Here is a 27,124-nt window from a genome sequence, read left to right on the forward strand (position 1 = left end):
ATGCCCCGCGATGGAAAAGCGAAGTGCCTCATCGAAGGTGGGATGGAGCTGTGAAAAGGCACGGGAGGAAGAAGCGAAGAGAGCACAGAAACGAAATTGAAACACCAGGGTAAGATAAACGGGCAGATAAGGACGTTGACCAGCAACTCACGCACTTCCATTCACTCTGAAAGTGTTGTGCAGACACCCGCCTTTTTGTCAGGGTGTTTCCAGCGGCCTGCAGCGACCTCCAGGCGGCTCCAGCAGGCTCCAGCCGTTGCCACAGGCTTCCACAAGCCCCTGCCACCCGCTAGTGGATTCTGTTGGAAAAGTTTCGAAGCACATAGAATCGGCCACTCCGTCGTATTTAGGATGCTCTTTGCATCCTGCTCACTCCAAAAAACTTTTTGTTATTCTCTCATACACACTCACACTTTATACCCTTTCTCTAAATCATCAAGAAGAAGAAGCACATCTTCTACTTGTCTCCGCTCCCACACACGCCTGAGCGTTTTCTTCCCATTGACATCTCAACCCTCTCCATTTCCCCCTCATCTACAACCTCACAACACCACACACAATGGCGTCTTCCACCGCTGTCGGTATCGATCTCGGTACCACCTACTCCTGCGTGGGTATTTTCCGCGAGGATCGTTGCGACATCATCGCCAACGACCAGGGTAACCGCACCACCCCTTCGTTCGTTGCCTTCACCGACACCGAGCGCCTCATCGGTGATGCCGCCAAGAACCAGGTCGCCATGAACCCTCACAACACCGTCTTCGACGCCAAGCGTCTCATTGGACGCAAGTTCTCCGACTCGGAGGTCCAGGCCGACATGAAGCACTTCCCTTTCAAGATCATCGATAAGAGCGGCAAGCCTGTCATCGAAGTCGAGTTCAAGGGCGAGCAGAAGAACTTCACCCCCGAGGAGATCTCCTCCATGGTCCTGACCAAGATGCGCGAGACTGCTGAGGCTTACCTCGGCGGTACCGTCAACAACGCTGTCATCACCGTCCCCGCCTACTTTAACGACTCTCAGCGTCAGGCTACCAAGGACGCCGGTCTCATCGCTGGCCTCAACGTTCTCCGTATCATCAACGAGCCCACCGCTGCTGCCATTGCCTACGGTCTTGACAAGAAGGTTGCTGGCGAGCGTAACGTTCTGATCTTCGATCTTGGTGGCGGTACCTTCGATGTTTCTCTCCTTACCATTGAGGAGGGTATCTTCGAGGTCAAGTCCACCGCTGGTGACACTCATCTTGGTGGTGAAGACTTCGACAACCGCCTGGTCAACCACTTTGTATCTGACTTTAAACGCAAGAACAAAAAAGTGAGTGTATATAACTCCTCTTTCCTTTTTATTTCTGTTCGTTGAAGCTATCCCAAGATTTTTTTTTTTGGTTTCTTTATCATGGCATCCACCCACCCCTGAGCTGCTCCCGCCGCCAAAACTTGGCGAGATGGCGAAAGAGCAAGATGGGAATTAGCATCTTTTATTTTACCTCTCGCGATGCCCTCATTTCAGCTTCATTTTTGCAAATTTTACCAAATCGCCATGCTAATTGTAATCAGGATCTATCTACCAACGCCCGTGCCATGCGCCGTCTTCGCACTGCTTGCGAGCGCGCCAAGCGCACTCTCTCTTCGTCTGCTCAGACCTCAATTGAGATCGACTCTCTCTTCGAGGGTATTGACTACTACACCTCCATCACCCGTGCTCGTTTCGAGGAGCTCTGCCAGGACCTCTTCCGCTCGACCATTCAGCCCGTCGACCGCGTCCTTGCTGATGCCAAGATCGACAAGAGCCAGGTCCACGAGATTGTGCTCGTTGGCGGCTCCACCCGTATCCCCCGCATCCAGAAGCTCATCACCGACTACTTCAACGGCAAGGAGCCCAACAAGAGCATCAACCCCGACGAGGCCGTCGCCTACGGTGCCGCCGTGCAGGCCGCCATCCTGTCTGGCGATACCACGTCGACTTCTACCAAGGAGATCCTGCTCCTTGACGTTGCTCCCCTGTCTCTCGGTATCGAGACCGCTGGTGGCATGATGACCAAGCTCATCCCTCGCAACACCACCATTCCCACCAAGAAGTCCGAGGTCTTCTCTACCTTCTCTGACAACCAGCCCGGTGTCCTCATTCAGGTCTATGAGGGTGAGCGTCAGCGCACCAAGGACAACAACCTTCTCGGCAAGTTCGAGCTTACCGGCATCCCCCCTGCTCCTCGCGGTGTTCCCCAGATCGAGGTTACCTTCGATCTTGATGCCAACGGTATTATGAACGTCTCTGCCGTCGAGAAGGGCACCGGCAAGTCCAACAAGATCGTCATCACCAACGACAAGGGCCGTCTCTCCAAGGAGGACATTGAGCGCATGCTTGCTGATGCCGAGAAGTACAAGGACGAGGATGAGAAGGAGGGCCAGCGTGTCTCTGCCAAGAACGGCCTTGAGTCCTATGCTTACTCTCTTCGCAACACCCTTGCCGACTCCAAGGTTGACGAGAAGATCGAGGCTGACGACAAGACCAAGCTCACCGCCGAGATCGACAAGATTGTCCAGTGGCTCGATGACAACCAGCAGGCCACCAAGGAGGAGTACGAGGAGCACCAGAAGGAGCTCGAGGCTGTTGCCAACCCCATCATGATGAAGTTCTACGGCTCTGGTGGTGAGGGTGGCATGCCCGGCGGTATGCCCGGCGGCATGCCCGGCAGTGCCCCTGGCGGCTTCCCTGGTGCCGGTGGCGCCCCCGGCGCTGGCGGCGACGACGGCCCTACCGTCGAGGAGGTCGACTAAATGCTTTGATACCCCCCGACCATCCAGCTGGACTTTCAGATTGGCTCATGTCCGCACTCGGAGGCTCTTTTGAGGTTGCAGAGATGATGAATGATTTTTTTAGAGCTAAATTTCTTTTGTACTGGCTTTGCATCACGGTTATATGATAAGGGAACCAAAAAGAATGAGGCTGGCTATTTGCTGGCGGATGTACTTTAATGAATAGGGCAATAAAAGAACCCCATTAGACGAATAACTTGCTCATGAAATGTGCTTGTGATGATTAGTGAATGTGGAATGCTGCTTTTCGCATAGTTGATTTTGTCCTCGCTATCCTCGCTATCCTCGCTATCCTCGCTATCCTCGCTATCCTCGCTCGCTATCCTCGCTCGCTATCCTCGCTATCACAGCTATCATCGCTATCATCGCTATCACAGCTATCATTGTAGGCCTCTTCGGCGCTGGCCATGATAGTGATGATAGCGATGATAAAACTAAGCAATGACGATGCAAATTCCAAAATCGGCTATGCAAAAAGTAGCGTTCGTGATAACTACGACTCCAAAACACTTACTATCGTTGCCAACGTTGAGAAACGGGTAAGCGCTGGCAAAGGCAGTCTTCTGGGCAAGGGAGGTTCTGAATAACAGAGGTCCTAAACACAGAGGTAGGTAGTTTAATTATGTATCATTTTCGCGTAGACCGGAGCACAGAGAAAAACAACGGCCACAGTACGAGAAGAACAGAACAGACAGGGATGGCTAGATTGATGCGTTGGCGGTGCCGATGAGCTTGGCCAGTACTGGGAGGATTTGGATGGCGAGGCCAGGCAGTCAGTGGTTGATAGGAATAAGCAATGGGGGGAATCTATTGAAGCCTTCGTCAGCCTGTCAAAGGCCGTGACACGTTGAACATCGGCCTGACAGGGTCCAGATGCTGACGGAAAACAGCGTCACTAACGATGACAGAGTTCCTTTCCAGAGAACCCCCGGCCGTCGTTCCCACGTAGGGTATACAAATTGAATCTATACTAACACAGATAATACAACAATGCCACCTTTCCTTGGCATGTATACATCACCGATCCGTCTTGCCAAAGCCCAGCCCGTCACGAATCTTTTGTCTGCGCTCCGTCTCCATCTCGCGCCACTCCTCGTCCGCCACGACCGGCAAGTCAATGCTCTCCGCAAAGGCCTCGCCCGGTCGGACCTTTTCCCTCCGCGCCTCCCACACGTCCTCGCTGTTGGCCTTCCCCGGCGCGTAGTACTTTGCGTGCTCCCTGTTCCGGTAGTGCGCGCGGACGAGCTCCTCCTTGACGGGGCCGGAGGCGGCGCGGTGGCGCATGCAGAACCAGAAGTCGTCCCACTTCTCGGAGCAGGCGCGCATCTCGCCGTAGCGGTAGACGGCGTTCCACTGGCCGCCGACCGAGTTGCAGGCCCAGGCGGCGTCGAAGGCCTGGCGGCAGGACATGTCGGTCGGGAGGAGCGACTCGGACAGCGGGTCGCGCCGCGGGGCGTCGGGCTCGCGGTAGAGCGGGTTGTCTTTCGGGGTGACCATCTTGGCGAGCCACTCGGGGAGCGGTGACGGCTTGGGGGGCTGAGAGGAGGAGGAAGGGGAGGCTGCGGCGGCGGCTTCTTCGGCTTTGAAAAAGTCCATGAGCTTTTGGAGCTCGGCGTCGTCGGGGGACTGCGACTTCGGTTGCGGCGGTTGTGGCGGTTGTATGGGAGGTGTTTGTGAGGAGGGATTCGTGGGGGGAACGTCTTGGGGTGCTGGCGACGCCGCCGCTGCGGGCGTTGAATTCGAGGTCCATAGCCAGCCCATGATCGCGATGCGTTGCGATTCTGCCGCAAGTGTTGTCTGATCGATGTGCGCTTGGGGAGGATTGTGTGCCGTCGGCAGGGCTTCGCTTCTTCCGCGGTTGTGTAGTTTGTCGGTGCGCTTAATCAATCAATGCGCGCAAATGTGATAGATTCGCAATGATCCGGGTTGGTATGATGTCTTTGCTGATCGCACCTTTTGAACTTTTTGGGAGTTTGCTGTCACTGTCTGCATGGGGAAAAATGATTCGCCGCCCCGCTCTTCTCAACGGCGACGTAACAGAGGCAATGACCTCATCATGAAGCACAACCGAAAACAGTCAATGTGGACATGAAAATTCCAATAAGCTGGAATTCAATAATATTAACAGAAAATATAAAAGCTTCAACAATAAATCTGGGACTTTCCATCCCCAAGATATAAAATTTTGGGTTTAATTCAGGCGCTCTAACGATTCGCCCCTGCCTCTTGCAATGGTGGGGAGCTAGGTACAAGCTACCAAGTTAACCTTGAGGCTTCCAGGCCCCAAACCTCGCCTTGACAAGCTCAAGCTCAGCTCACCCCCGTGGTCAAGGCCACGATGACTACTTCTTTCCGATCCTAAAAGACGTTCCTGCTGCCTACATAATGTACGCGCGCATGCGTCTCGCGGCCATGGCTGCGCGGCCGCTGGCGCGAGCATCAGCACTGCGCCCGTGTCTCGTGAGACACAGCCTTGCCTCGCGCCATATCGACAACGCGGTTCTTCGACAGTCAATCGCCAGAAGAGCGTGGCAGAGCACGATAGCGACGCCCCCGGTCGATCCCGCAGCACCGGCCGCCAATGATACGACACAAAACACAATCTCTGAGGAAAAGGACACTGGCCATTTTGAGGTCAAGGACAATGAAGCTATCCTATTCTTTGACAGTATGCACTTCAGATTGCAACTGCGCGTAACGGAACGCTGACATGAATCCGTAGACATCTTTCCCCTCAAGATCATGAATGTGCTGCGCAGAAACGAGAGCGACAGCGAGCTCGCAGATTTGATGCGCCGCTTTGATAGCTCGAGGCTCGGCATTATGGATCCCATTCGTTTGGTTAAGATGGCCATCCCTGAAGATATGCCTATCAAAGTCACGGAAATTCTACCCCGCTTAAAGGACGGCGGTGCATTTGTCAAATTTCGGTACAGCTCTGAACTAGACCCAGCCGAGATTGAATGTAGGTGAAGATGCTCTACGCAACAAGGCCCACGCTGACCTTTTCCGTTTGCAGCAACATTGAAAAAGAGGCTCCAGGAGAAACCGCTCAAACCCTGGTTCAATCCGTTCCGAGGCATCCAGGCCCGTTTGGTCAGAGGCACTCCTTGGTTAGAGGACCTGCACCGCTACCCTTCTGGCGTGCTGCGAGTCGAATTTGTGCCCGCCGAGGTTGGCACAACGCCAGAAACGCTCCCAGAGGAAGTCTTGTACAGCGTCTTTCGCCGGTACGGCAAGATTGCCGATATTATTCCGCAGTCTGCAGACTCCAAGGAAGTTCCCAAGTATGCCAATATTGGCTTCCCGCTCCTGCGTGACGCCATCATGGCGAGAAACTGCGCGCATGGATACGTCGTCTCCGAATCACAGGGCGGTGGAGCGGCCGGAACGATGCTTCGCATATCCTACCTCAAGCGAGTAAAGGGTCATACTATCTGGAACTGGATAACAAGCCACCCACGCATCGTATTTCCCATCATCGCCGCTCTTCTTGCTGGCCTTTCCGTCATAATCTTCGATCCTATTCGGCAATTCTTCATACGCCTGCATATTCAACATTCTTTCAACTTTAGCGAATCACGATTATACAAGTGGTTCCAGAGCCACCGACAATCATTTTCCTTTGGCAAGCACCGCGAGCAGTGGGAAACGTTGAGCAGTGCGATATGGAACCATCGGTTGGATGTCATTAGCCAGCTACGTGAGTGGCTCGACGTTACTTCCGACAACTTCATCGTCGTTACTGGACCGAGGGGTTCCGGCAAGGTTGAAGTTGTGATGAAGAAGGTTCTCGAAAGCCGCCGAGACGTCGTTCTGATTGACTGCAAGCCTATTGTTGAAGCACGCGGGGAGTCCGCTATGATCGGTAGACTTGCTTCCGCTGTTGGATACCGCCCCGTGTTTTCCTGGGCCAATAGCGTGAGCAGCCTGATTGACCTCGCTGTTCAAGGCACGACTGGTGTCAAGGCGGGCTTTTCCGAGACACTCGAGTCCCAGCTCACCAAGATCCTGTACACCACTGCAAGTGCGCTCAGGGATGTGGCCTTGTCCGGCCGATCAAGCAAGGAAAGAGACGGCAGCACCTCGGAGGATGCTTGGCTCGAGGCCCACCCGGAACGAAGGCCCGTTATTGTCATTGACAACTTCTTGCACAAGAGCGACGAGCAGGGCATTGTCTACGACAAGATTTCAGAGTGGGCAGCTTCTTTGGTGCAAAATCACGCTGCTCAAGTCATCTTCCTGACTAGCGAGAACGCATATTCCAAGCCGCTGACACGAGCTCTACCTGATCGCGTGTTCCGTGTCGTCTCTCTTGGAGACTTGGATCACGGCGTGGCGAAGAAATACATTATGGGCCGCATTCAAAACGATCGTGAAGCTGCAGAGGAGCGAAAGGAGAAAGAGGAGGGCGACAAGGTCACTAGGGCCCCCAACCTTGGCGGCCTCGACATGGCCATTGACACACTGGGTGGCCGCCTGGTGGACCTCGAATCCCTCTCCCGGCGCATACAGTCAGGCATGAGCCCGAGCGACGCGACAGATGAAATCGTCACGGAGAGCGCAGTGGACATTGTCAAGATGTTCTTGTCGAGCAAGGGCAGCGAGGCGGCGGAGAAGAAGTGGTCCACGGCGCAGGTGTGGCACCTCGTCAAGGGCCTGGCCAAGGAGTCGTCGCTCATCTACAACCAGGTGCTGCTGTCGCCAACGTTTTCGTCCTCGACAAGCCCGTCGGCTGTAGACGGAGAGGCGGCTCTAGAGTCACTGGCGGCGGCGGAACTCATCTCGATTCGGTCGGACCGGGGGCACCCGCGGCTGATCACGGCGGGCAAGCCGCTGCAGGCGGCGGCATTCGCGAGGATGGTCGCGGACCGGGTACTGGTGGCCAAGATGGACCTGGCGCAGCAGAGCGAGCTGGCCAAGATTGAAGCAAAGAAGATTGCGGGCGCGGAGAACGAGCTGGCGCTGCTGGGCAGCTTGCCGCGGCAGACGAGCGAGTCGGCGGGCCGGGTGCAGTACCTGCTGGTACAGATTGACACGGCGCAGCGCAAGATTGAGGATTTGGACAAGCAGATGGCGGCGTGCAAGAAGATTTTGAGTGAGGAAGTTTAACAGTGGTTTCTGTCCTTGGAGGCGTTTCGGGGTCTTTTTAGAGATGCGACGCAGGGGAGTATCGGTCGTTCCACTCATTCTACAGGACTCGAATACAATATCTCTACTTTGTTGTTTGTAACTCCGTACCTTGAATGCCTTGTAGGATGAGCAAAGCCCTCCCCCATTCAGATCAACCACGCACCACCAGCTCGTCTTCCGCGCGGCAGCATCACCAGCACCAGCACCAGCAGCACAACCAGCCTCATGCTGTGTCTCCCACTGTGACATGCTCACGCACAAGGCCCAAGGCTTCTTTTCCGCGACAGTAATAACTGGCGTTTCAGTGCATAGTTTTGCGGGGTGCATAAGATGCCAAGTCAACGAAGCCACCAGCAACACTCCCACTCCCAGCACACGCCCAACCCATCTCGGGTAATTGGATCTCGTGGGCTCATTCGTTGGATGGCCCAAGTGCGCGGCAGGGGAATCGATTACATAAAAACAACGGGGTTGTGTGTGCCGTGAAATGAGGGGTAGAGTCCCAGCCCGTGGATCAAATGAACAGAAAAAGCCACATGAAATACACACACGCGAGCGCACAGAACGAACCAGTCGTTGTGAATTTTTCCCTACTGGGCATTTGTGCCGACGAACAGCTGGGGCTGGCTGCTGGCATGGGCCTTCCCCGCGCTGAGTTCGTTGGGGCGGTTGGCTTCGGCGGTTCCCCCCCCCCCCCTTCTCCTTAAAATACGGGGTAAGACATGCAGTAACTTTCCCAATTTCTCACCCCTTCCCTTGTTAGGCTTGGAGGACCGTAATAAGCTGTTAGCACGAATAGGGTGCGCTGGGTTAGGTAGGGCATTGTTTTCGGCGTCGGCGTCTGCCGATGGGGGCCTTTTTGGGATGAGAACGGGGAGGGGGAGGGGGGTGTGTGCGGGATCGCGGTGAAGGGGAAACAGAAAAGGTGACATGGGCGAATTGTCCAAGAGGCGATTGGATAATGGAAATTCAATCACCAATCCCACCCAGTACGAAAATGCCCAATGCACATTTGTGTCTGTCCTCGTTTCCTCCTGTCGCAGTGGTGTAGGGAGGCATGCGGGTAAAGCCAAGGCTTGCACCAGAATGGGCTGTGTGAGTGTGTGTGTGACCGGAGGCTGGAGGATGACACGATGGCAAAAATGATAAAACATCGTGAGTTTGCCTCTCCCCCCCAGAAAACAGCGTGGCCAAAAGGAAAAAGGGTCTTGTGACCGACCCTACTTTTTTTCCCCAGGCGGCGCCAATGCAATACAGGTACGGGCGCGTACAGTGAGTGGTGTGACTTGAGGGAAGCTGACGCCATGGAATGCGTCGGTGAGCTGCTTTTTCAGTCATCAATCGTGCAAACGGTTGTGCGCATTGTTGTCGTGTGCACTCTAGCCCGTCAGTTGTTCCAAGAAATAGAGGGAGAGCCGAGAGAAAACGAAGGCGCCCTCTCCGCTCGCGGTACGGAGCCGAACTCGGCTCCAGCCCGCGGGGAAGTCGGCCGCGAACGTCCCCTAGTGACATGAACAACGCCACAAGCTACCTAACTCAGCTTATGTAGGCTACCAGCAGTTAACAAGTATGCTGAGTGAGCCTTGCTGCAAGAGATCGTATAACAGTGACCGTTATTACTGGACGCGGATGCTCTGCGCGGGGTCGATGCCGTCAGCGACCCGAGTTTGCAAACATTTGTCTCCGGGCCATCCGCAGGAGACGTGCAAGTCGCTGGTTGACGACAATATTAGGCTTCTTGAACTTCTTGAAAGATTGCAATAGTAAACTAACCAGCCACTCCGATTCACCTAATTCATTTTCAATTAATTTCCCAGACCAAAGATGGCGGAAAAAACTGTCGTCTTCATCACCGGCGCAAATACCGGAATCGGCTACGAAACCGTACGCGCACTCGTGGGACAGACGGCACGGACATATCACGTCTTTCTCGGCAGTCGCTCGGTTGAGAAGGGAAACGCGGCTGCTTCGGCTCTACGGGCTGAGTTCCCTCAGACGACCAGCGTGGTGGAGGTGATCCAGATTGACGTCTCAAGTGACGAGTCCATCAACGCCGCCTACGAGACAGTCAAGGCGAGCCCAGGCTACGTTGATGTGCTGGTGAACAATGCCGGTATGACTTTAAACCATGCCATTACCAAGATGGCTTGATGCTTCCATGCTCACCTTGGTTGCAGTCGATGCTAATGGCGCCCGCCCGCAGGCAACTCACTCGAGATGAAAATGTTTAAGGGCGAGTACACCATGCGCGAGGCGTGGAACCAAATGTACGACGTCAACGTCACTGGCGCACAAATCCTCACGCACACCTTTGTTCCGCTGCTGCTGAAGTCCCGGACCAGGGACGCGCGCCTGCTGTTCCTGACCAGCGGCCTGGCGCAGCTCGAGACCATGTACCGGGAGTACTACCCGGGCCCGCCACCACCGGCTGGGTGGCCGAAGCAGGCCGTCATGAGCCCGGACGGGTACCGCTCGAGCAAGACGGCGCTCAACATGATGATGCTGGCATGGCACTGGAACTTGAAAGAGGACGGCGTCAAGGTCTGGAGCATCTCGCCGGGGTTCCTGGCCACGGACCTGGGCGGCGCCAAGGAGCTGCTCAAGGCGCGCGGGGCGGGCGACCCGGCAACCGGGGGCGTACTGATCAGGAGGGTTATTGAGGGAGAGAGAGACGGCGACGTGGGCAAGGTGGTGGACGGGCAGGGAGTACAGTCGTTTTAGCGGTGATGCCCGTGAGATGGAATGTGTATATGGGGGAAGCGCGGTTCTACTGGTGCATGTCATGCAAGACGATTGACCAAGGTTAGGCTGCAGAGTGTTCTATATGATACACAGGTGCAAGTATGATCCGAGGAAAGGTGCAGCAGCAAACGTCCGAGAGGCGGAGGTGTGAGGTGTAAGGGGTGGTGTGAGTGTGGTGATGGTGGTGGTGTGGCAGATGCTGGCTGTTAGCTGCAGGGGAGGAGCGCGTGACGAGGGGAACAAGTTGGGGTAGTGTGAGATGGGCTAAGAGCTAGCGATGGTGGGACCTACAAAGAACGGTGTACGCAATGATTAATAAGAAGATCTTTACCAGACATGGCTGGAAGAGGCGTGAAACTTCTCAGTGAGTAGGCGTGGACGAGGTGAGTGTGAGATGCATTGTGAGATGAGTGATGAGATGACGGCGGTGAGATCAAGTGAGACAACAAGGTAGCAGCAATTGACATGCTGGCAAAGGAAACGACTTGCTGCTTGGCTCTGAATTGTTGAGACTGGGCAAGGGCAAGTTTCCATGACTAACAAGGACGGTCATCCAGGCCGTGCCCTGCAGGCTAGTAGAGGCGGAGGCGGATGCGGAGGCTGGGGGGACCACGATGCGGCGATGGGCTGTGATGCGGAGGACAGACTTTATTGGAGAGACCAAAGTAAAAACAAATCGTCGAGCTGCGCGGCTGGGGCAAAGTGTGTCCCGCCTTCCCTGTTGCTGCGGTACTCGGTGCGCTCTTGCGTCCCAGCATCTCGGGACGTCTCACATGACTTGGATTACGAGACGTTGCGCAGCAGGACTGGCAAACGAGTCGGGGTTTAAGAGGAGAGTGAGGCTATGGAGATGGAGATGGACCGGCAATTGTTGCTCACCAGCTGGGCAAGCAATGTGAGCACAGACGTTTTTTCTGCCCCTGGAGATGCCTGTCTCAGTGCTGTCTAAGCTTATTCCTGAGCGTTGCAGCGGCCCAGGCCGACGTCGGATACGACGGTATGTAGGGATAGGGAGCACATAGGTAGTACGAAGTGCTCGCAGATGGCTCGAGAAAGAGATGTGAGAAGTGACTGACGGGCCGTGGTGATGATGTCCAGCAGCATCAAGATGTATGTACAACACGGTTGGCTGGTGGAAATGTGACGGTGATGCTAGCGTTCTGGTAGGGCCCTTGGAAAAAGCTGGGATAGAACCTGGAAGAACGGAAGGCGAAAAAATGGTAGGGGTTAGTAGGGCCTGCTAATGTGGCGCCACCCACCCCAGATGAACATTTTTCTAGCGAAATTCCTTATTCCTTTTGGCAGCGGCCTCGCATTCCGGGCGGCGTTAGCGGAGGACCTACACGAGACGGGCTCCGCAGCGGTCGAGGGACCTGCTTACTTACCTGTTCGCAGTAAGTATTCGTATCATGTCTGCAAACCCTTTTAACCCGTTTGTTCAAAGCCACGATATTTAATTAAAGAAAAAAATTACTCGAGAAATCCAACTCGTTGTATACTTTATTACCTAACTCTAACCTCTCTCAAACATGCTGTTGTCGACCTGCTTTCCACCAAGTAGTGCCCGCTGACCCCGCGACAATGGCGCTGGCGCAGACACCACCTGACCCAACACTCTCAAGCTAGGCACCTACCTAATTTCAACTAATAAAATATTTTTTTTTCTTCGTCTTTTTTACTGCGACACGCCCCCATCTCGGAACCGTCTCCAGTCAATCCAGCCTAACAAGGTCCTTCTCCTCGTAAGACCAAGCCCACGACTCGTCTTCATAAAACCATCGATGCCCCTTCCTCGCCTGTTTCCCGCCCTCCTTCCTCCACCACACTGGAATTGTTTTCATTTCTTCTCCTATCGATTTTCCTCTTCTGCTCCGACTTTCACCACCCCATTGGTGACTCGCAAGCTTCTCTGTGCTGATGCATAAACTTAATATCTGTCCACGCTAAACACCACAGACGAGCATCACCGGTCACCGACCAACTGCAGGCTAAAGCCGACGCTGGCCATTTTGTCTACTACGCCCACCACCCACTCTTACTACAACCACTCCGTTCCCAACGCCACCACCACCAGGACTACTCCAAGCCATCGAAGAGTGACACAAGACATTTCGCACCAAAACACGCCCCCTCAACCCCGCGACTCACTCTCGCTCCTTTTCCTCTAAACAACAGTCTTCTCTCGTCAACCAGCCACCAGCAGCTTACCGGAGACGAATATCAAAGCTCTCAGCTGCTGCTCCCATCTGAGAACAAACACCACAAACCTCCCGACCAACCCCCGCAAACAACCCCCCCGACAACTTACATGGCCGTGCCTCCGGGAGCCGAGCGCCGCAAGGTGTTCGACTTCGACACTGCCATGTTTGTCAAGGGCACCAGCATGGCCCGCGCAATGTCCCCTTCCGCCTCCGAGGCTACCTCGCGCTCCTCCTTCTCCTCCGTCCGCGAAAACGACGACGGCTTCGCCCAGACCTTTACTCGATCCAAAATCTCCTCCTACATCGACACTCCCGTCGACGTCTTTGACGAATCCGGCTCTCCCGACGTTGAGAGCCCCCCGCCCGTCTTCCAGCCTCCTGTCACTCAGCCCAACTCCAAGCTTCATGGCTTCTGGTATCCCGCCGAGGGCTTCAAGGGCTGGCGCGAGATCCCCATCAAAGGGAGCAGGGTTGCTAGCCGCAGCTGCGATGACCTGCGCAATCTGCATATGACATGGGAGAAACCGGCCCCCGTAGTCGAAGCGCCGCCCACTGGCGTCTATCCCACCTCTGACGCGCCTCTTGAGAGACTGCCAAGCGAGATCCTAGGTATGTACAGAGAATCCGCCACCCGTCCGGATCCGCCCTCCATGTTGCTAACTTGCTCTCAGGTGCTATCATCGATCTTCTCGTCGTTGAGATCCCTCCCAACGGCCTCACCACCCGCAATACCGACCTCATGTCGCTTCTGCGTACCTCGCGCGCCATCCATGCCGCTACTCTCACCACCCTCTATCGCCACATAACCATTCCTCACTCTCGCATCTTCCGCAAGTTTCTCAACACCATCACCGAATACCCCGTCCTCGCCACTATCGTCCGCCGCCTCGACTTCAGCCACTTCAACCCCTCCATCATGTTCTCTACCGCTGCCGAGCGACTGCAGGCCCAGAATCTCACCAGCGAGACTCTGTTTCAGTGTCTCGCCCTGACTCCCTACTTGCAAGAATTTCTCGCCCAAGAGTACATTGATGATGACCTCGGCCCCGATGTCCTTCGCAAGTTGTTGTTCGATATGCCCTCTCTGACCTCGATCGATTTTTGCGGCTGTTCGTCTCTTGCTTTTAAGAAATCCTTCCTGGCCATTCTCGACGACCCTTGGCCCGAGACTCTCAGCATCACCAAACTCTCCTTCCACAAGTCTCTGAGCCTACCTTCCTCTGTCTTTGAGACCATTCTCCCCAGAATGCCCCGCGTCACCCACCTCGATCTTGCCGGAACCCGAGTCACGGACAAGGCGCTTCTTTCTATTCCTGCATCTGCCCAACTTACGCACTTGAACCTTGCAAAGTGCAAGGAGCTGTCTGCCGATGTTGTCACCAAATTTATCACCTCCCACCCTGCTGCCAGAAACCTAGTTTTCTTGAGCCTGGGTGCCGATCCCAGCACTCACTTGCTGCTGGGCAAGAGTGACCTCGACGCTCTTCTGCCCAACCTGCCGCCCACCCTCAAGTCCCTGAACCTTCGAGGCAGCAGAATGGACTCTTCCCATATCGAACAGCTGACCAGGTTGTCGCAGACGCTGGAAGAGCTGGCCGTCGGTCGGGGCCTCGCGATGAGCGACATTCACCGCCTGTTCTTCCGCGACCAGCAGTGGCAGACTCACACCCTCAAGTACATTGACATTTGTGACGTCGAGACCATTATTGGTAGTGCTAGCACCCTGCTCGCCTCGGCCTCTGCTCCTCTCCACGTCGTGGAGCTCTCTGAGCGTGCGTATGAGCGCGCCGCCAAGGTTAACAAGAATCTGCAGCGCGTTGGGTGGCTGGCGCACGAATTTGGTAGCCGTTACTGGCTTAGACGCATCGATACCGATGAAGACAACTTTGACCACGGTCACCGCTCCTGGAAGATGGGCGCGAAGAGTTGGGGAATGCGCAAGATTCCTACTGTCGTCTCAGAAGTGGGAGGCATGTACGGATCTTACATGTTTGGTCGTCGACTTTGAGCGTTCACAATTTATTCGCGACTGAATTTAGCAACAAAATGCACACCACTACGACATTACGACATGACGAAAGTTGACGAAAGTTGACGAAAGTTAACATGCAAAAAACTATATCTTTACCAAGAAAAACGGCATCATCCCTCCTCACTCACGGTACTTATGTCAAACGAAAGGCGCTCTGGATTTGCTCTTTATCATTCTGGTGGCTGTATTTTTTTCCTTTTATTATTTCATTTCTGTATCTGTATGGATCGGATTCTTGCGACGAAAAAGCTGCATGGAGGAAAGCGTACCACCAAAAGGCATTTTGATTCCTTTGAAGACGGCGTCGATTATGTTTTCTTTGCCCCATCTTGGCTGCTGCATGTAAGGATACCCTTGAAATTCAAAAGCATGGTCGCTCGCGCGGGACTCTGGACAGTTTCATTTGGATGGTAGAATTCACAATTTGCTCTTTCTGGAAAAGTTTATCAGATACTCTATGTAGTACCGTCAGGTGGTAGAATACATAGGTCAATTTTAATTTACTAAACAGGCCGTTTTCCTATGTTGTTGGATAGATCAATCCGACCTTTTCCTGGTCTCGAGACAATTTCGAATCTTATCATATGCCAGCAAATAAGTATTTCAGTAACATCTACAATTCAGATAGCCCGTTCACCTGTACAAAGAGGTTCTCTAAAAACGAGAATACGCGAGCCTAAATACCAAATTAGTCGATAAAAAAAAGTAGGAAAGAAGCTCTAATGCGTATGAGAAGACGCACCATTTTCCTCGCATCGTTATGACGGCGTACTGATCGCCATTCTCCTCGACCTCCTTGTCGACCTTTGCGCTAAAGTTGATGGCGCTCATGATGCCGTCGCCAAACTTTTCGTTGAGCACCGCCTTGAAGGAGTAGCCGTAGTTCTGCACGATCTCGTACAGCCGGTAGATGAGCGGCTCCACGGGCGGCATGGGCCCCGCACGGCCGCGGTCCGGGAAGCCCATCATCTGCGCCGCCAGGGTCTCGGCGGGCACGCCGAGCAGCTCGGACAGCCGGGACACGTCCTCGGCCGAGGCCTGGGCCTGGCCGTAGAAGAGCGCGGCGCAGGCGACCTCGTCGCGCCCGAGGTGGGAGGCGATCTCGGCAAAGGTGAGCTTCTTGGCCGTCTTGGCCGCGAAGAGCACCTGGCTATATTGGGGCAGGCGCTCCACGATGGACGTCTGCAACGGTCGATGAAGGTTAGCAAGATTGGTGTTATAAACTCGCTGATGAGCAAAGTACTTGCGTCAAGACTGGCAAGTCTGTTTGGTTCAGGCATGTTGGTGGATTTCGATATGTTTCACTGGATGACGGAGAATTTATGATGTGGAGAGAGCCGTGCTTGGATGCAGCAGCTTGCAACGCTATTTCTTTGATGATGATGTTTACAACTACGAACCGTGTAAGCCCTCATCCGCGCGGGATGTATTTATACCACCTCGCCTGCGGGGGGCTAGAAGAGGGGAAGCGTTGTCGGCAAAGGCTCACGTTGCAATGCCGTTATAGATAAGTTGATAAGTGCATGGGGCAAGAAGGCCGAATTCCGCGAGACCGAGTTTGGTGCGAATGAAACGGCTCACTGCAGAAAGTAGGGCCATAAAAGCCGATCTAGGCTCAGCATTCCACTGTTAATCCTTCAATTCAGAGCATCAACAATAAGAGGATCCTGTTCGGATTGGGCGGAATAGTACAGTACATGCAACAGTGACGTGGGCGGGCTGTATGGCCGCCAATCAGGCGACGGCCCCAACCAAATGTAGAGGGGGGATCTCTAAATGGGCGCTGCGGCGAAATGAAGTCGGGAAATCGAAATCTAAGTTTGTCCGACGTCTTCGCCGCGCAAGCTAGTAAGTCTGACTGACGTTGGATACCATTGACACCAAGCAGCTGTTCCCTGGTACGTGAAGTACGGAGTACAGTGCGGCTACTGTGACGTGGATGCGTCACGTGACTCACCCGGTTTAGCGTGCTGCCTCCCTCCCATGCTAGAACTACGTAACAAGCTAGGCATCTCTCAACCGACTACAAGCTACAAAGACACCACCACCTGGACAAGAGCATCTGGCGATTGAAAAGCTCCATCGCCATGGCTCCTAAACAGGACACCCCCTTCCGCTCTGCGGACATGAGCATGGTGCAGCTCTATGTCTCCAACGAAATTGGTCGCGAGGTCGTCACTGCGCTGGGAGAGCTTGGCCTCTGCCAGTTCCGAGATGTAAGGAACCTCAGACGCCGGAGCGTCCACCCGCCGGCCAATACCGTCAACATCCCGAGATTTTCTAACCCCATCATCATCAATAGCTCAACGAAGATGTTAGCGCCTTTCAACGCACATACACCCAGGAGATTCGACGCCTCGATAACGTGGAGCGACAGCTGCGTATGTAGCCATATTCCCGCTGCCCAGAAACACGACCCTCGCCCAGTCCCAAACTTGCTAACCCGCAGCTCCGAATTCCAGGTTACTTCAACTCGCAGATGGAAAAGACTGGAATTGCCCTGCGCAAGCTCGACCTCGACACCGAGAGCCTCGCCTCGCCCTCCACGACCGAGATTGACGAGCTCGCCGAGCGCAGCGAGAAGCTCGAGCAGCGCGTGTCGGCCCTCAACGACAGCTACGAGACGCTCAAGAAGCGCGAGGGCGACCTGACCGAGTGGCGCTGGGTCCTGCGCGAGGCCGGCAGCTTCTTCGACCGCGCGCACGGCAACGTCGAGGAGATCCGCGCCTCGATGGACAACGACGACGCCCCGCTGCTCGCCGACGTGGAGCAGCACCGCGCCGCTCCCGAGGTCGAGCGCTCCTTTGGCGGCATGAACATTGGCTTCGTCGCCGGCGTCATCGCCCGCGACCGCGTCGGCGCCTTTGAGCGCATCCTCTGGCGCACCCTCCGCGGCAACCTGTACATGAACCAGTCCGAGATCCCGGAGCCGCTCGTCAACCCGGCCAACAACGAGGCCGTCGACAAGAACGTGTTTGTCATCTTTGCGCACGGAAAGGAGATTCTTGCCAAGATCCGCAAGATCTCCGAGTCTATGGGAGCAGAGGTGTACAGCGTCGACGAGAACAGCGATCTGCGCCGCGACCAGATCCACGAGGTTAACAGCAGGCTCCAGGACGTGCAGAATGTGCTCCAGAACACGCAGGCTACTCTCCAGGCCGAGCTCAACCAAATCTCCCAGTCGCTGTCGGCTTGGATGGTGCTTATTGCCAAGGAAAAGGCCGTCTATGGCACACTCAACCTCTTCTCTTACGACAGAGCCCGTCGTACTCTGATTGCCGAGGGGTGGTGCCCGACCAACGACCTGCCTCTCATCAGATCGACTCTGCAAGACGTCACCAACCGTGCCGGTCTTTCGGTCCCCTCCATCATCAACGAGATTCGCACGAACAAGAAGCCACCCACGTACCTCAAAACCAACAAGTTCACCGATGGCTTCCAGACCATTGTCAATGCCTATGGTACCGCCACTTACCAGGAAGTCAACCCTGCTATGCCGGTTATTGTCACATTCCCCTTCCTCTTTGCCGTCATGTTTGGTGATTTTGGCCATGCCGTCATCATGCTGTCCGCTGCGCTGGCCATGATTTACTGGGAGCGCTCGCTCAAGAAGGTCACCTTTGAGCTGTTCGCCATGGTCTTCTACGGACGCTACATCGCCTTGGTCATGGCTGTGTTCTCTCTGTTCACCGGTCTTATTTACAATGATGCCTTCTCCAAGTCCATGACGCTGTTCCCCAGCGCTTGGGAGTTTAAGGTGCCTGAGACTGGTTTCAAAGAAGGCGAGACCATTGAAGGCACGCTCAGCGAGCACGGATACCGTTATCCGTTTGGCCTTGACTCTGCCTGGCACGGTACCGATAACGATCTCCTCTTCAGCAACAGTTACAAGATGAAGATGAGTATCCTGCTGGGTTGGGCCCACATGACATACTCCCTCATCTTCTCCTATATCAATGCCAGGCACTTCCGCAAACCCATCGATATCTGGGGCAACTTTATTCCTGGCATGATCTTCTTCCAGTCCATCTTCGGCTACCTTGTCGTCTGCATCATTTACAAGTGGACCGTGGACTGGAACGCCATCGGGAAGCCTGCTCCTGGTCTGCTCAACATGCTGATTTATATGTTCCTGCAACCGGGTACCCTTCCCAACGGAGAGCGTCTGTATGCCGGACAAGAATACGTGCAGGTTGGCCTACTCCTTCTGGCATTTGCCCAGGTGCCCGTGCTGCTCTTCCTCAAGCCGTTCTACCTCCGCTGGGAGAACAACCGGGCTCGCGCCAAGGGCTACCGTGGCATTGGCGAGACATCCCGCGTCAGCGCCCTGGATGACGACGAGGAGGGTCAAGGTTTGATTCATGGAGGCGGTCACGGCAATAGCATTGACGATGGCGACGGCGTGGCAATGATTTCGCAAAACGTCGACGATGAGCACGAGGAGTTCGAATTTGGCGAGGTCATGATTCACCAAGTCATTCACACTATTGGTCAGTAATACAATGAACACTGGAAGCACCTGGACAATTTGCTAATATTTCATTTAGAATTCTGCCTGAACTGCGTCTCCCACACTGCTTCCTATCTGCGTCTATGGGCCCTCTCCCTGGCCCATCAGCAGCTCAGCGTCGTCCTGTGGACGATGACGATTGGTCTCTGCCTTCCCATGACCGGCGTTGTGGGCGTCATTGCCATTGTTGTCGGCTTCTACATGTGGTTCTTCCTAAGTACGCCCCAGCCCCCCTCCTCTCTATAGCCATTGCTATTCTAGTATGCATGGAAGGCACCAGCGCTATGCTACACTCGCTGCGTCTGGCCTGGGTTGAGTCCTTTTCCAAATTTGCCGAGTTTGCGGGGTGGCCTTTTGTGCCGTTTTCGTTTGCAACGCTCCTGGAAGAGTCGGAAGAGCTCAAGGAGTATCTGGGTTAGACATGCCCCGACCTCCTCCACTGTAGTCTAGTTTGTTTTGTTTTTGCTCTTATTTTCTCATATTATCAAAGTGCATTATTGAGAGACGGTTGTGCTGTCGAGCCTGCTGCATTCGCTAGAGCTATGTAAATTCTGCGAACCTGGACGTTTTGCTGTAATAACAACTCATCATTACATACATACACCTACATACCTATCTACCGGCGGCCCCTCGAAATCCAGACCATGCGAAGATACGGAGGAAGGGACAGAAAACTCATGATTGTATTATCGTTGGTATATTTAATGCCACATTTCTATCCATGGGAGAAGCTGATCCCGTCTCCCATACACTCAATAAATATTGTTACATGTTCTCATCTTTCAAGCGGGCCGTTGGCTGCTTTGCCGACCTCTTTTCTTCCGCCTTTTCCCGTTCATCCCCACAGCGGCGCCGTCACCTCCACGGCGCGCTCGACGACGGCGCGCACGCGGTCCGCAAAAACCGGCTTGCTGCTCTCAACCTCAAGGTCCTCAAGCCAAACCGTCGCCGTCATGCTGTCCACCCTGACAGAAACGCCCGGCACGGGGATGCCGAGCTTGTGCAGACGCTCCAGCTCCTTCCGCTGGCGCTGCCCCAGGGCCGCCTCCTCGTCTGCGCCGCCCTGCTCGAGGTCCATGGCATCATCGCCGGTGGCGTCACCGTTAGCGTTGGCTTTGACATCGTCGTCCGGCGGCGGTGACGGAAGTGCAGGCACTGCGGGAAGCCGGGGCGTCTCGACGGGGGTGACGTTGTCGGCGCCGAACTGGGCCTCGAGGAACCAGAACAGCCGCTCGAGGCGGTCCTGCGACGAGACTCGCGCGTGCGGGTTAATGCCATCCGGCGGAGAGCCCGCTTCTGAGTTCGCGGAAGGGGAGTGGGCGTGGTGGTGGCCGCACTTACCCGAGGATTTCTTGACGGCTGCCGGGGAGCTCTCGACGGAGAGAAGTACGGCCATGACCGAGTCGGCGATGCCGTCGTTGAGCATGTTGCCATCCCACTCGAGCTCCACCTCGCCGTTGGTGCGGTAGCGCACGGTGACGCAGCCCATGACGAGGTACGCCGCTACGAGGCCGGGGACCTCCTCGTCGGCCTCCTCTTGCTCTTCTTCCTGCGCCGCTTCCGGGTTGTACTCGTCATCCTCGTCATCTGCGGCGCCTTCGGTGTCTTTCTTGTCCATGGCCTTGCTAGCGGGGACGTGCAAGTGCCGCATCTCGGGCAGTTCCTCGACAGCGCCAAAGGTGCCCTCGAGCGCCCACTTGATAAGGTCGATGCCGGCGGCGCTTAGCGTCAGTCGTTGCCTACAGGTAATCGTGGTGGTGTTGAGGCCGGCGTATTCGCGGAGGTCTTCGGGCGCCATGAGGGAAAGCTTGAAGTCGTTTTGGACCAGGACGCCCGAGACGAGCGGGCCGCCAACGGCGCTGCCATCGGCGTCGGGTCCAATAGGCCGTGGGGGCGGGATGGAGGCGAGCTTGCCCACGACCTTGGCAATCTTGTCGGCTTTAAATGGGATGCGTAGCTCTTCGGTGTTGCGAGGTGAGTAAACTTTCACCTTGACTGTCTTGTTGGCATTGAGTGACAGCAGCTTTGACTTCAGACGCATCATATTAGTCTGCTCACCATGCACCAAGATCTACTAACGGTTAGCAGTTGCGTCAACGGGGAACAACAGCACTTAAAGAAACATACCACTACTGGCGCGGCGACTTCTTCAATGAACTCGCGGTTCTCGACACCATCGACGTGCGCAGCAAAAGAATATTCTTGCACGCTACATCGCAGCGGGATCATGACTTTCTCGCCATCTCCCCCCGGTGCTCTTCTCGCGCCCGCAATGCTTCGCGACATGACGGCCTGAATTTGCTCTGGTTCTTTCATAATCTGGCGTGCCATGGTGCCTTCCACGCTGTAACCCGTGATGATGACACCGTTCTTGTCGCTTGGCGCCCAGCGCTCAAACAACTCGCGGCTGACGCCGTTTTGCAGCATACCCGGACTCGCAAGCATGACACAGCCCCCGACATCATCAAAGCGATCCAGGTTCTTCAACGAGCGAATATATTTAAAGTCCCAAGGACCCCCAGCCCCAGCAACCTGTCCTGATGATTCGGCTTCGGCCATGCGTTCTCTGAAGAGTCGCTTGATGTTATCGTTCATAGCACCAACGTAGGTCTGATAAATCAGCATACATTTCTTTGCCAGATTACTGGCATAATATATTGGGTATTTTTGAAACTCGGCATGCTTTCCCCAGTATTCGTCCAGGATTAGAAGAAGTTCTTGGGCTCTTCCTAGCGCGAAGACTGGCAGGAGTGCTCGGCCGCCTCTGTTTAGAATGTTTGTGATGGACTTCATGAGGGCTTGTTCGCGTTCCAGACGAGGCACATGCGACGCAATGCCATATGTAGATTCTGTAATCAGGACATCAATTTTAACGCCCTTGGGGACTTCGGCCGAGACCAAATGTCGGTCCTGCTCTCGAGAATAATCGCCCGTGAAAAAGATGTTGAGCCCGGCAATTTCGATCAGGAACATGGCAGCACCAAGCACATGGCCCGCGGGGTATGGTGTAATTCGAATAGAGGATATCGTGTGCGTCGTATGGTAATCGATAGCTTCGATTTGTGGAAATGTATTTAAATGATCCTGCTCGGTGTAAAGAGGCTGCGTCGTCTGATTCGCCGACGTGTTGCCTACGCGAACACTATCTTGGATGAGCCACTTGTAAATGGCCTTTGTCGGATGCGTCATGAACACGCGTCCTCGGAAATTCGTCTTTGCTAAAACATAAGGTAAAGAGGCAGCGTGGTCGATATGGAAACTGGGCCATGTTAGCAACATTGGCGCAAACACAATCTCTAAAGGCAGTGGTATGGAGTGAAGTGATCCTCACTGGCTGATAAGTAGCACGTCGACCGTGCTTAGGTCGAAATCATCGTAGAAGGGAAGTGCGGCAAGGCCATCGTACGCAGGATGCTGGCCGGCGTCAAGCTACGAGTTGTTAGGTTTGTTGATAATGGGGGCCGAATTCTTGCTCACCATGACGGTTTTGCCCTTGTACTGGATAATATGGCATGATCTCCCAACTTCGTTTCCACCACCCAAACACAAAAAGACCAGCTCGTCGGATGGGTCGACTGGCTCCTCTGAAGCAGCCGCGTTCATAGCAGATGCCTTGCGTTTCGACGCCATGGCTGCGCCTGTCCTTGACACGGCAATTCCCCCGCGAAAATATCACGCAATGCCAGGTATGGCCGTAAAAATCCGATTTAATTGCGCCAGTGTATAGGGATGCGCAACTCGCAAAAAAATCATGATATCGAAGAACGCGATGCAAGCTCAAGCTCGTCGCGCGGGTAATGGTCGGCGAACAGCAGTAGAGTACTGTAGCTCACGTGACTTTAAATTTCCATCCGCTCCAACTCAAGCTACACAGACCTTCCGACTTACTTGTCACGCCTCCTAGCCGACGACCTTTGCGAATCGCATTACAACACACTCGAGTTTCCATCTTGATGCGCGCCATCTAGCAAACGGTATCGGACAGCAGTTACCAATACGAACGAGATTCAGACAGTTCAAGGAATCGCGACATCCTTCGCACAGACGGCGCGTCGAATGGGACGAGCAGCATCCGACGTGACGGGCTTTATAGCCTGCTGAATGCATCATCGCACCGGCTTCAGCAGCCGTATTTCTTCATCGCGCACGCTCTACCAGCTTCAGCAGGGCTTCGCGCCTGAGCCGTATCGTCATGGCTCAACCTCAGTCGCAGGTACCGCCGCGGGCCTATTCGCCGCCGCAGCCCACTCCGTCACCCGCGGGCTCTCAGTCAGCCTACGCGCTCCCACCTAATAAGAGAGCTGGAGGCGCGTCGCAACCGGGCTCGCCATATCCTGTTTCTCCTTACGCCGCAAGCCCAGGTGCAGCAGGTAGCCCCCCAGTTACTGCGGGCTCCCCTGTGTATGCGCAAACACCTCCAGTGCAGGGCGGTTACAACACACCTTATGCAAACGGCCAAGCGACGCCTGTTGTTTATAACGTTGCCGAAGCTCGAGCAGCGGCCGCCGCCGCTGCTGCTGCTGCTGCTGCAAACGCGACCATTTCTCCGATGCAACAACATCAACAAATCCCCGGCATGTCAACATACACGAATGCAACACTCGCGCCTACTCTACGCCAAGGGCAGCAACAGATGCAACAGAACGTCATGGGTCCGCCTCAACGCCCTGCGGAGCGGCCGACAAAGGACTATGAATACGACGTTACCGATTCGTTGGCGGGGACCGGTATTGATTTGCGCGCCGAGGAACAGTACATGTCTGAACTTTACTCTAGTGCGATGGAGAGAAGTCAAGATGCGCGCACGGGATTTGCTGTGCATCCGCCGTCTGGTGCCAGTTCGTTTTACGGTGCAGGCCCTGCAAATCAGCCCGCCGAAACGATCAAGGATCAATCTCAGAAAGAATATGAGGCTCAAGCTGCGGAGCGGGCATGGAAAGAGTCTGCTATGAGATTAGCAGCCCAAAGAACGCAGGAGATTGCGAATCCTTTTCTCCTTGTGGCTATTATGCATCGGCGAGCGGAAAAGATTGCGCAAGAGCATCACCTCAACCTCAACCTCGAGCTTCGCAACAATGCGTATACGACGGGAAAATTGCGCTATCCCGAGCAATTTCCAACGCCATCCGTGAACGTCAAGACTCAGCCCGGGCCGGACTCGACAACGGTTAGCACCACGGGATCATTCATACCCCACGACGCCTACTTGGTTGACCAGCTTGCGCTGCTATCAATAAGCACAAAGCAACGACTACGAGAACTCATCGAGGACGCCAACACGATTGCCCTTAACCGACAAAAGACGTCACATGGCGATGTACCAGAAGAGTGGGCGCCGGCCGCAGCGCCTATGAACAAGGAGGTGCTCGAGGTTGTGGATGCGCCCAACCAAGCGGGCATCTCCGAGGCTGACGACGGTTCTCGGAAACGTAAGGACAACCATCACCATGTTCAAAATGCTCAGCTAACCCTTTATAGGTCCTGCGGATCAAACGAATGGCGATTTGAACACGAAACCTGCGAAATTACCGAAAGTCTCTTCATTCATGACAATCACGATGCGTGAGCTGGCTAGACAAGAGCGCGACTGGGAAGAAGCCCGTTTGCGGAGAAGGCAAAAGCGAAAAGACGGCACAATCGACACGGCCGGGACTAGTTCACGGGCAGGCAGCGTGGCTCCAGGAACACCGGGAACTGTTGCGCCAGAGTCCGACAAGGCGATGACGAAGAAGGAGCAAAAGAAGAACCAGGCACTGAAGGCTGCCGAGGCCAACAGCCACGCGAACCAAAACATGACGAGTAGCATGTTCGCGGGTTTGGGAGGCAAGAGCGGCTTGTTTGGCAAGAGCAAACGCAAGACGTACGATTGGATGAATGTTGGCCGAGGGGGCAGCGGCGTAAACACGCCTTCAAAGGGCACAGGCGACGGCGGGAAGACAATAAATGGCGTGGTGCAGGCAGGGCCCAACAATATGGCACTGACGACGGAAGGCAGAAACCGTCTCGGTACGTGGCGTGAGGACAAGGAGAAGGGGAGGAATATCCAGCTGCGCGACTGGATCACAGTTCTAGAGCGGGATGGACGAGAGGTGCAGTCGCTCCAGCACGCGTATATGCATTTGGATTCATCGAACCCCAGATAATACGCCCTTTATGGGGATACAGCCCAGGATGAGCGTGGCATCGCGGTGCCTCTCGACCGTCTCATTCCTTTTTTTTTCTATCGGTGTATTCTATTTAGCCCGGCGTTTTTAATCTTTTTTGTTTTTCAAGGGTATCTGGGGAGCGGGATTTTTTTATCTGCCACCGGAGCGCCTTCCAAGCCTGGAAGAGAACAGAGGGAGAGAGCAGTTTATTGGTAGGTAGCTATTAGGGTTGAATGGCTGAGCCTGATGCATTGGAGTAACGGATGGATGGGTCACAAGAGAAAATGGAGAATAGCTCTTGCGCAAATGAAATACATAATCAAAAGACTCTGATCACCAAGTATCGTGATGAAGCCGGTAGCATGTATGTAATTGGGTCATGAGGATCTTGCGTCAACGCAAAAGTGGACCAAGGTCTCGCAACCTGCCATTTACATATACAGCCAGTCCCTCGTTGATCAGGAATGGCGATAGCAGTATGGCCGTTCCCCCTCCCTAAGCATCTAGTACGCATAATAACGATGACTTGCCCTTAGGCAGTTGGGCAGATATGCTCCACGGCGTCCCCCAAGGGAAACCTGGAGCAATGTGTGAAGCTTGTGGCCAAGGCTGCCGCCGGCGGCGCCAAAGTAAGTGGTTGCCGTGGTGGTTCGATGCCAACGCAGTCTTGTCACTAACCCATGAACCTTTTCTTTCGCTCAAAGGTCCTCTTCCTCCCTGAAGCATCGGATTACATTGCCCCGGACGCAAAGACGTCTCTGGAGCTAGCCCGGCCGCAGACGACCTCGCCGTTCGTCCTGGGCCTGCGCGCCGCCGCCAAGGCCCACGCCGTCGGCATCCACGTCGGCATCCACCACATGCCGCCGCCGACCGCCGAAGACGCGGGCGGCGGGCGGCGGATGGTCAACCGGGCGCTGTACATCGCGCCCGACGGCGAGGTCGACGACGCCGCGACCTACGACAAGATGCACGTCTTCGACTACGGCGAGCTACGGGAAAGCGCCACCGTGCGTCCCGGCTCCCGGCTCACGCCGCCGTTCGACACGCCCGTCGGCCGCGTCGGCAGCCTGATCTGCTTCGACCTGCGGTTCGCGGAGACGGCGACGGCGCTGGCGCGGCCAGGCGCGCGGAGCGGGTGGCGCGCGCACCCGGCGCAGGTGCTGACGTACCCAAGCGCGTTCACGCTGCGCACGGGGACGGCGCACTGGGAGCCGCTGCTGCGCGCGCGCGCGATCGAGACGCAGAGCTGGGTCGTGGCGGCGGCGCAGGTCGGACGGCACAACGAGCGAAGGGCGAGCTACGGGAGGAGCATGGTCGTGGATCCCTGGGGCCGCGTGGTGCTGGCGCTGGGCGGCGTCGCGGACGAGCAGGGCACGGCGGCGGACGGCGCGGAGGGGGAGATTGGGTTCGTGGAGGTTGATCTAGAGGAGCTGGAGCGGGTGAGGCGCGAGATGCCGCTTCAGCGGCGGTGTGAGCTGCTCCTCTGAAAGGTCCGGCTCCTTGCTCCCAGTCTGCTTGTTTCGCACAGTTTATATTGGCCATAGAA

General features: G+C 55.2%; 9 protein-coding genes across 9 annotated transcripts; 6 read left to right on the plus strand and 3 right to left on the minus strand.

Annotated features, from left to right (window-relative positions):
* Nucleotides 1-559: 559 nt before the first annotated feature.
* Nucleotides 560-2,775, plus strand: ISF_06202 (heat shock protein 70; the record flags this gene model as incomplete). Its single annotated transcript, XM_018849806.1, has 2 exons — nt 560-1,312; nt 1,555-2,775. 2 exons carry the CDS (start codon nt 560-562, stop codon nt 2,773-2,775), a joined length of 1,974 nt encoding a protein of 657 aa, XP_018702783.1.
* A 1,056-nt stretch (nt 2,776-3,831) lies between these two features.
* ISF_06203 (hypothetical protein) lies at nt 3,832-4,575 on the minus strand (the record flags this gene model as incomplete). Its single annotated transcript, XM_018849807.1, has 1 exon — nt 3,832-4,575. The coding sequence occupies one exon, from the start codon at nt 4,573-4,575 to the stop codon at nt 3,832-3,834; it is 744 nt and encodes a 247-aa protein (XP_018702784.1).
* Nucleotides 4,576-5,199: 624 nt separating this feature from the next.
* ISF_06204 (Mitochondrial escape protein 2) lies at nt 5,200-7,926 on the plus strand (the record flags this gene model as incomplete). Its single annotated transcript, XM_018849808.1, has 3 exons — nt 5,200-5,482; nt 5,537-5,779; nt 5,834-7,926. The coding sequence occupies 3 exons, from the start codon at nt 5,200-5,202 to the stop codon at nt 7,924-7,926; spliced, it is 2,619 nt and encodes an 872-aa protein (XP_018702785.1).
* A 1,845-nt stretch (nt 7,927-9,771) lies between these two features.
* ISF_06205 (NAD(P)-binding domain protein) lies at nt 9,772-10,668 on the plus strand (the record flags this gene model as incomplete). Its single annotated transcript, XM_018849809.1, has 2 exons — nt 9,772-10,060; nt 10,151-10,668. The coding sequence occupies 2 exons, from the start codon at nt 9,772-9,774 to the stop codon at nt 10,666-10,668; spliced, it is 807 nt and encodes a 268-aa protein (XP_018702786.1).
* Nucleotides 10,669-12,997: 2,329 nt separating this feature from the next.
* Nucleotides 12,998-14,898, plus strand: ISF_06206 (Leucine Rich Repeat domain protein; the record flags this gene model as incomplete). The annotated part of the gene is made up of 2 exons (XM_018849810.1): nt 12,998-13,499; nt 13,562-14,898. 2 exons carry the CDS (start codon nt 12,998-13,000, stop codon nt 14,896-14,898), a joined length of 1,839 nt encoding a protein of 612 aa, XP_018702787.1.
* A 678-nt stretch (nt 14,899-15,576) lies between these two features.
* Nucleotides 15,577-16,202, minus strand: ISF_06207 (Cyanase; the record flags this gene model as incomplete). Its single annotated transcript, XM_018849811.1, has 3 exons — nt 15,577-15,598; nt 15,665-16,072; nt 16,147-16,202. 3 exons carry the CDS (start codon nt 16,200-16,202, stop codon nt 15,577-15,579), a joined length of 486 nt encoding a protein of 161 aa, XP_018702788.1.
* An 807-nt stretch (nt 16,203-17,009) lies between these two features.
* ISF_06208 (vacuolar ATP synthase 98 kDa subunit) lies at nt 17,010-19,851 on the plus strand (the record flags this gene model as incomplete). The annotated part of the gene is made up of 5 exons (XM_018849812.1): nt 17,010-17,138; nt 17,225-17,303; nt 17,385-19,412; nt 19,470-19,649; nt 19,706-19,851. 5 exons carry the CDS (start codon nt 17,010-17,012, stop codon nt 19,849-19,851), a joined length of 2,562 nt encoding a protein of 853 aa, XP_018702789.1.
* Nucleotides 19,852-20,267: 416 nt separating this feature from the next.
* Nucleotides 20,268-23,062, minus strand: ISF_06209 (Pre-mRNA 3'-end-processing endonuclease polyadenylation factor; the record flags this gene model as incomplete). The annotated part of the gene is made up of 4 exons (XM_018849813.1): nt 20,268-21,503; nt 21,560-22,691; nt 22,764-22,861; nt 22,910-23,062. The coding sequence occupies 4 exons, from the start codon at nt 23,060-23,062 to the stop codon at nt 20,268-20,270; spliced, it is 2,619 nt and encodes an 872-aa protein (XP_018702790.1).
* A 562-nt stretch (nt 23,063-23,624) lies between these two features.
* ISF_06210 (Nitrilase/cyanide hydratase and apolipoprotein N-acyltransferase) lies at nt 23,625-27,065 on the plus strand (the record flags this gene model as incomplete). Its single annotated transcript, XM_018849814.1, has 4 exons — nt 23,625-24,861; nt 24,911-25,521; nt 26,115-26,207; nt 26,283-27,065. The coding sequence occupies 4 exons, from the start codon at nt 23,625-23,627 to the stop codon at nt 27,063-27,065; spliced, it is 2,724 nt and encodes a 907-aa protein (XP_018702791.1).
* Nucleotides 27,066-27,124: the final 59 nt, after the last annotated feature.

Source organism: Cordyceps fumosorosea (assembly GCF_001636725.1).
Source record: "Cordyceps fumosorosea ARSEF 2679 chromosome Unknown scaffold_16, whole genome shotgun sequence".
Classification (NCBI taxonomy): Eukaryota; Fungi; Ascomycota; class Sordariomycetes; order Hypocreales; family Cordycipitaceae; genus Cordyceps; species Cordyceps fumosorosea.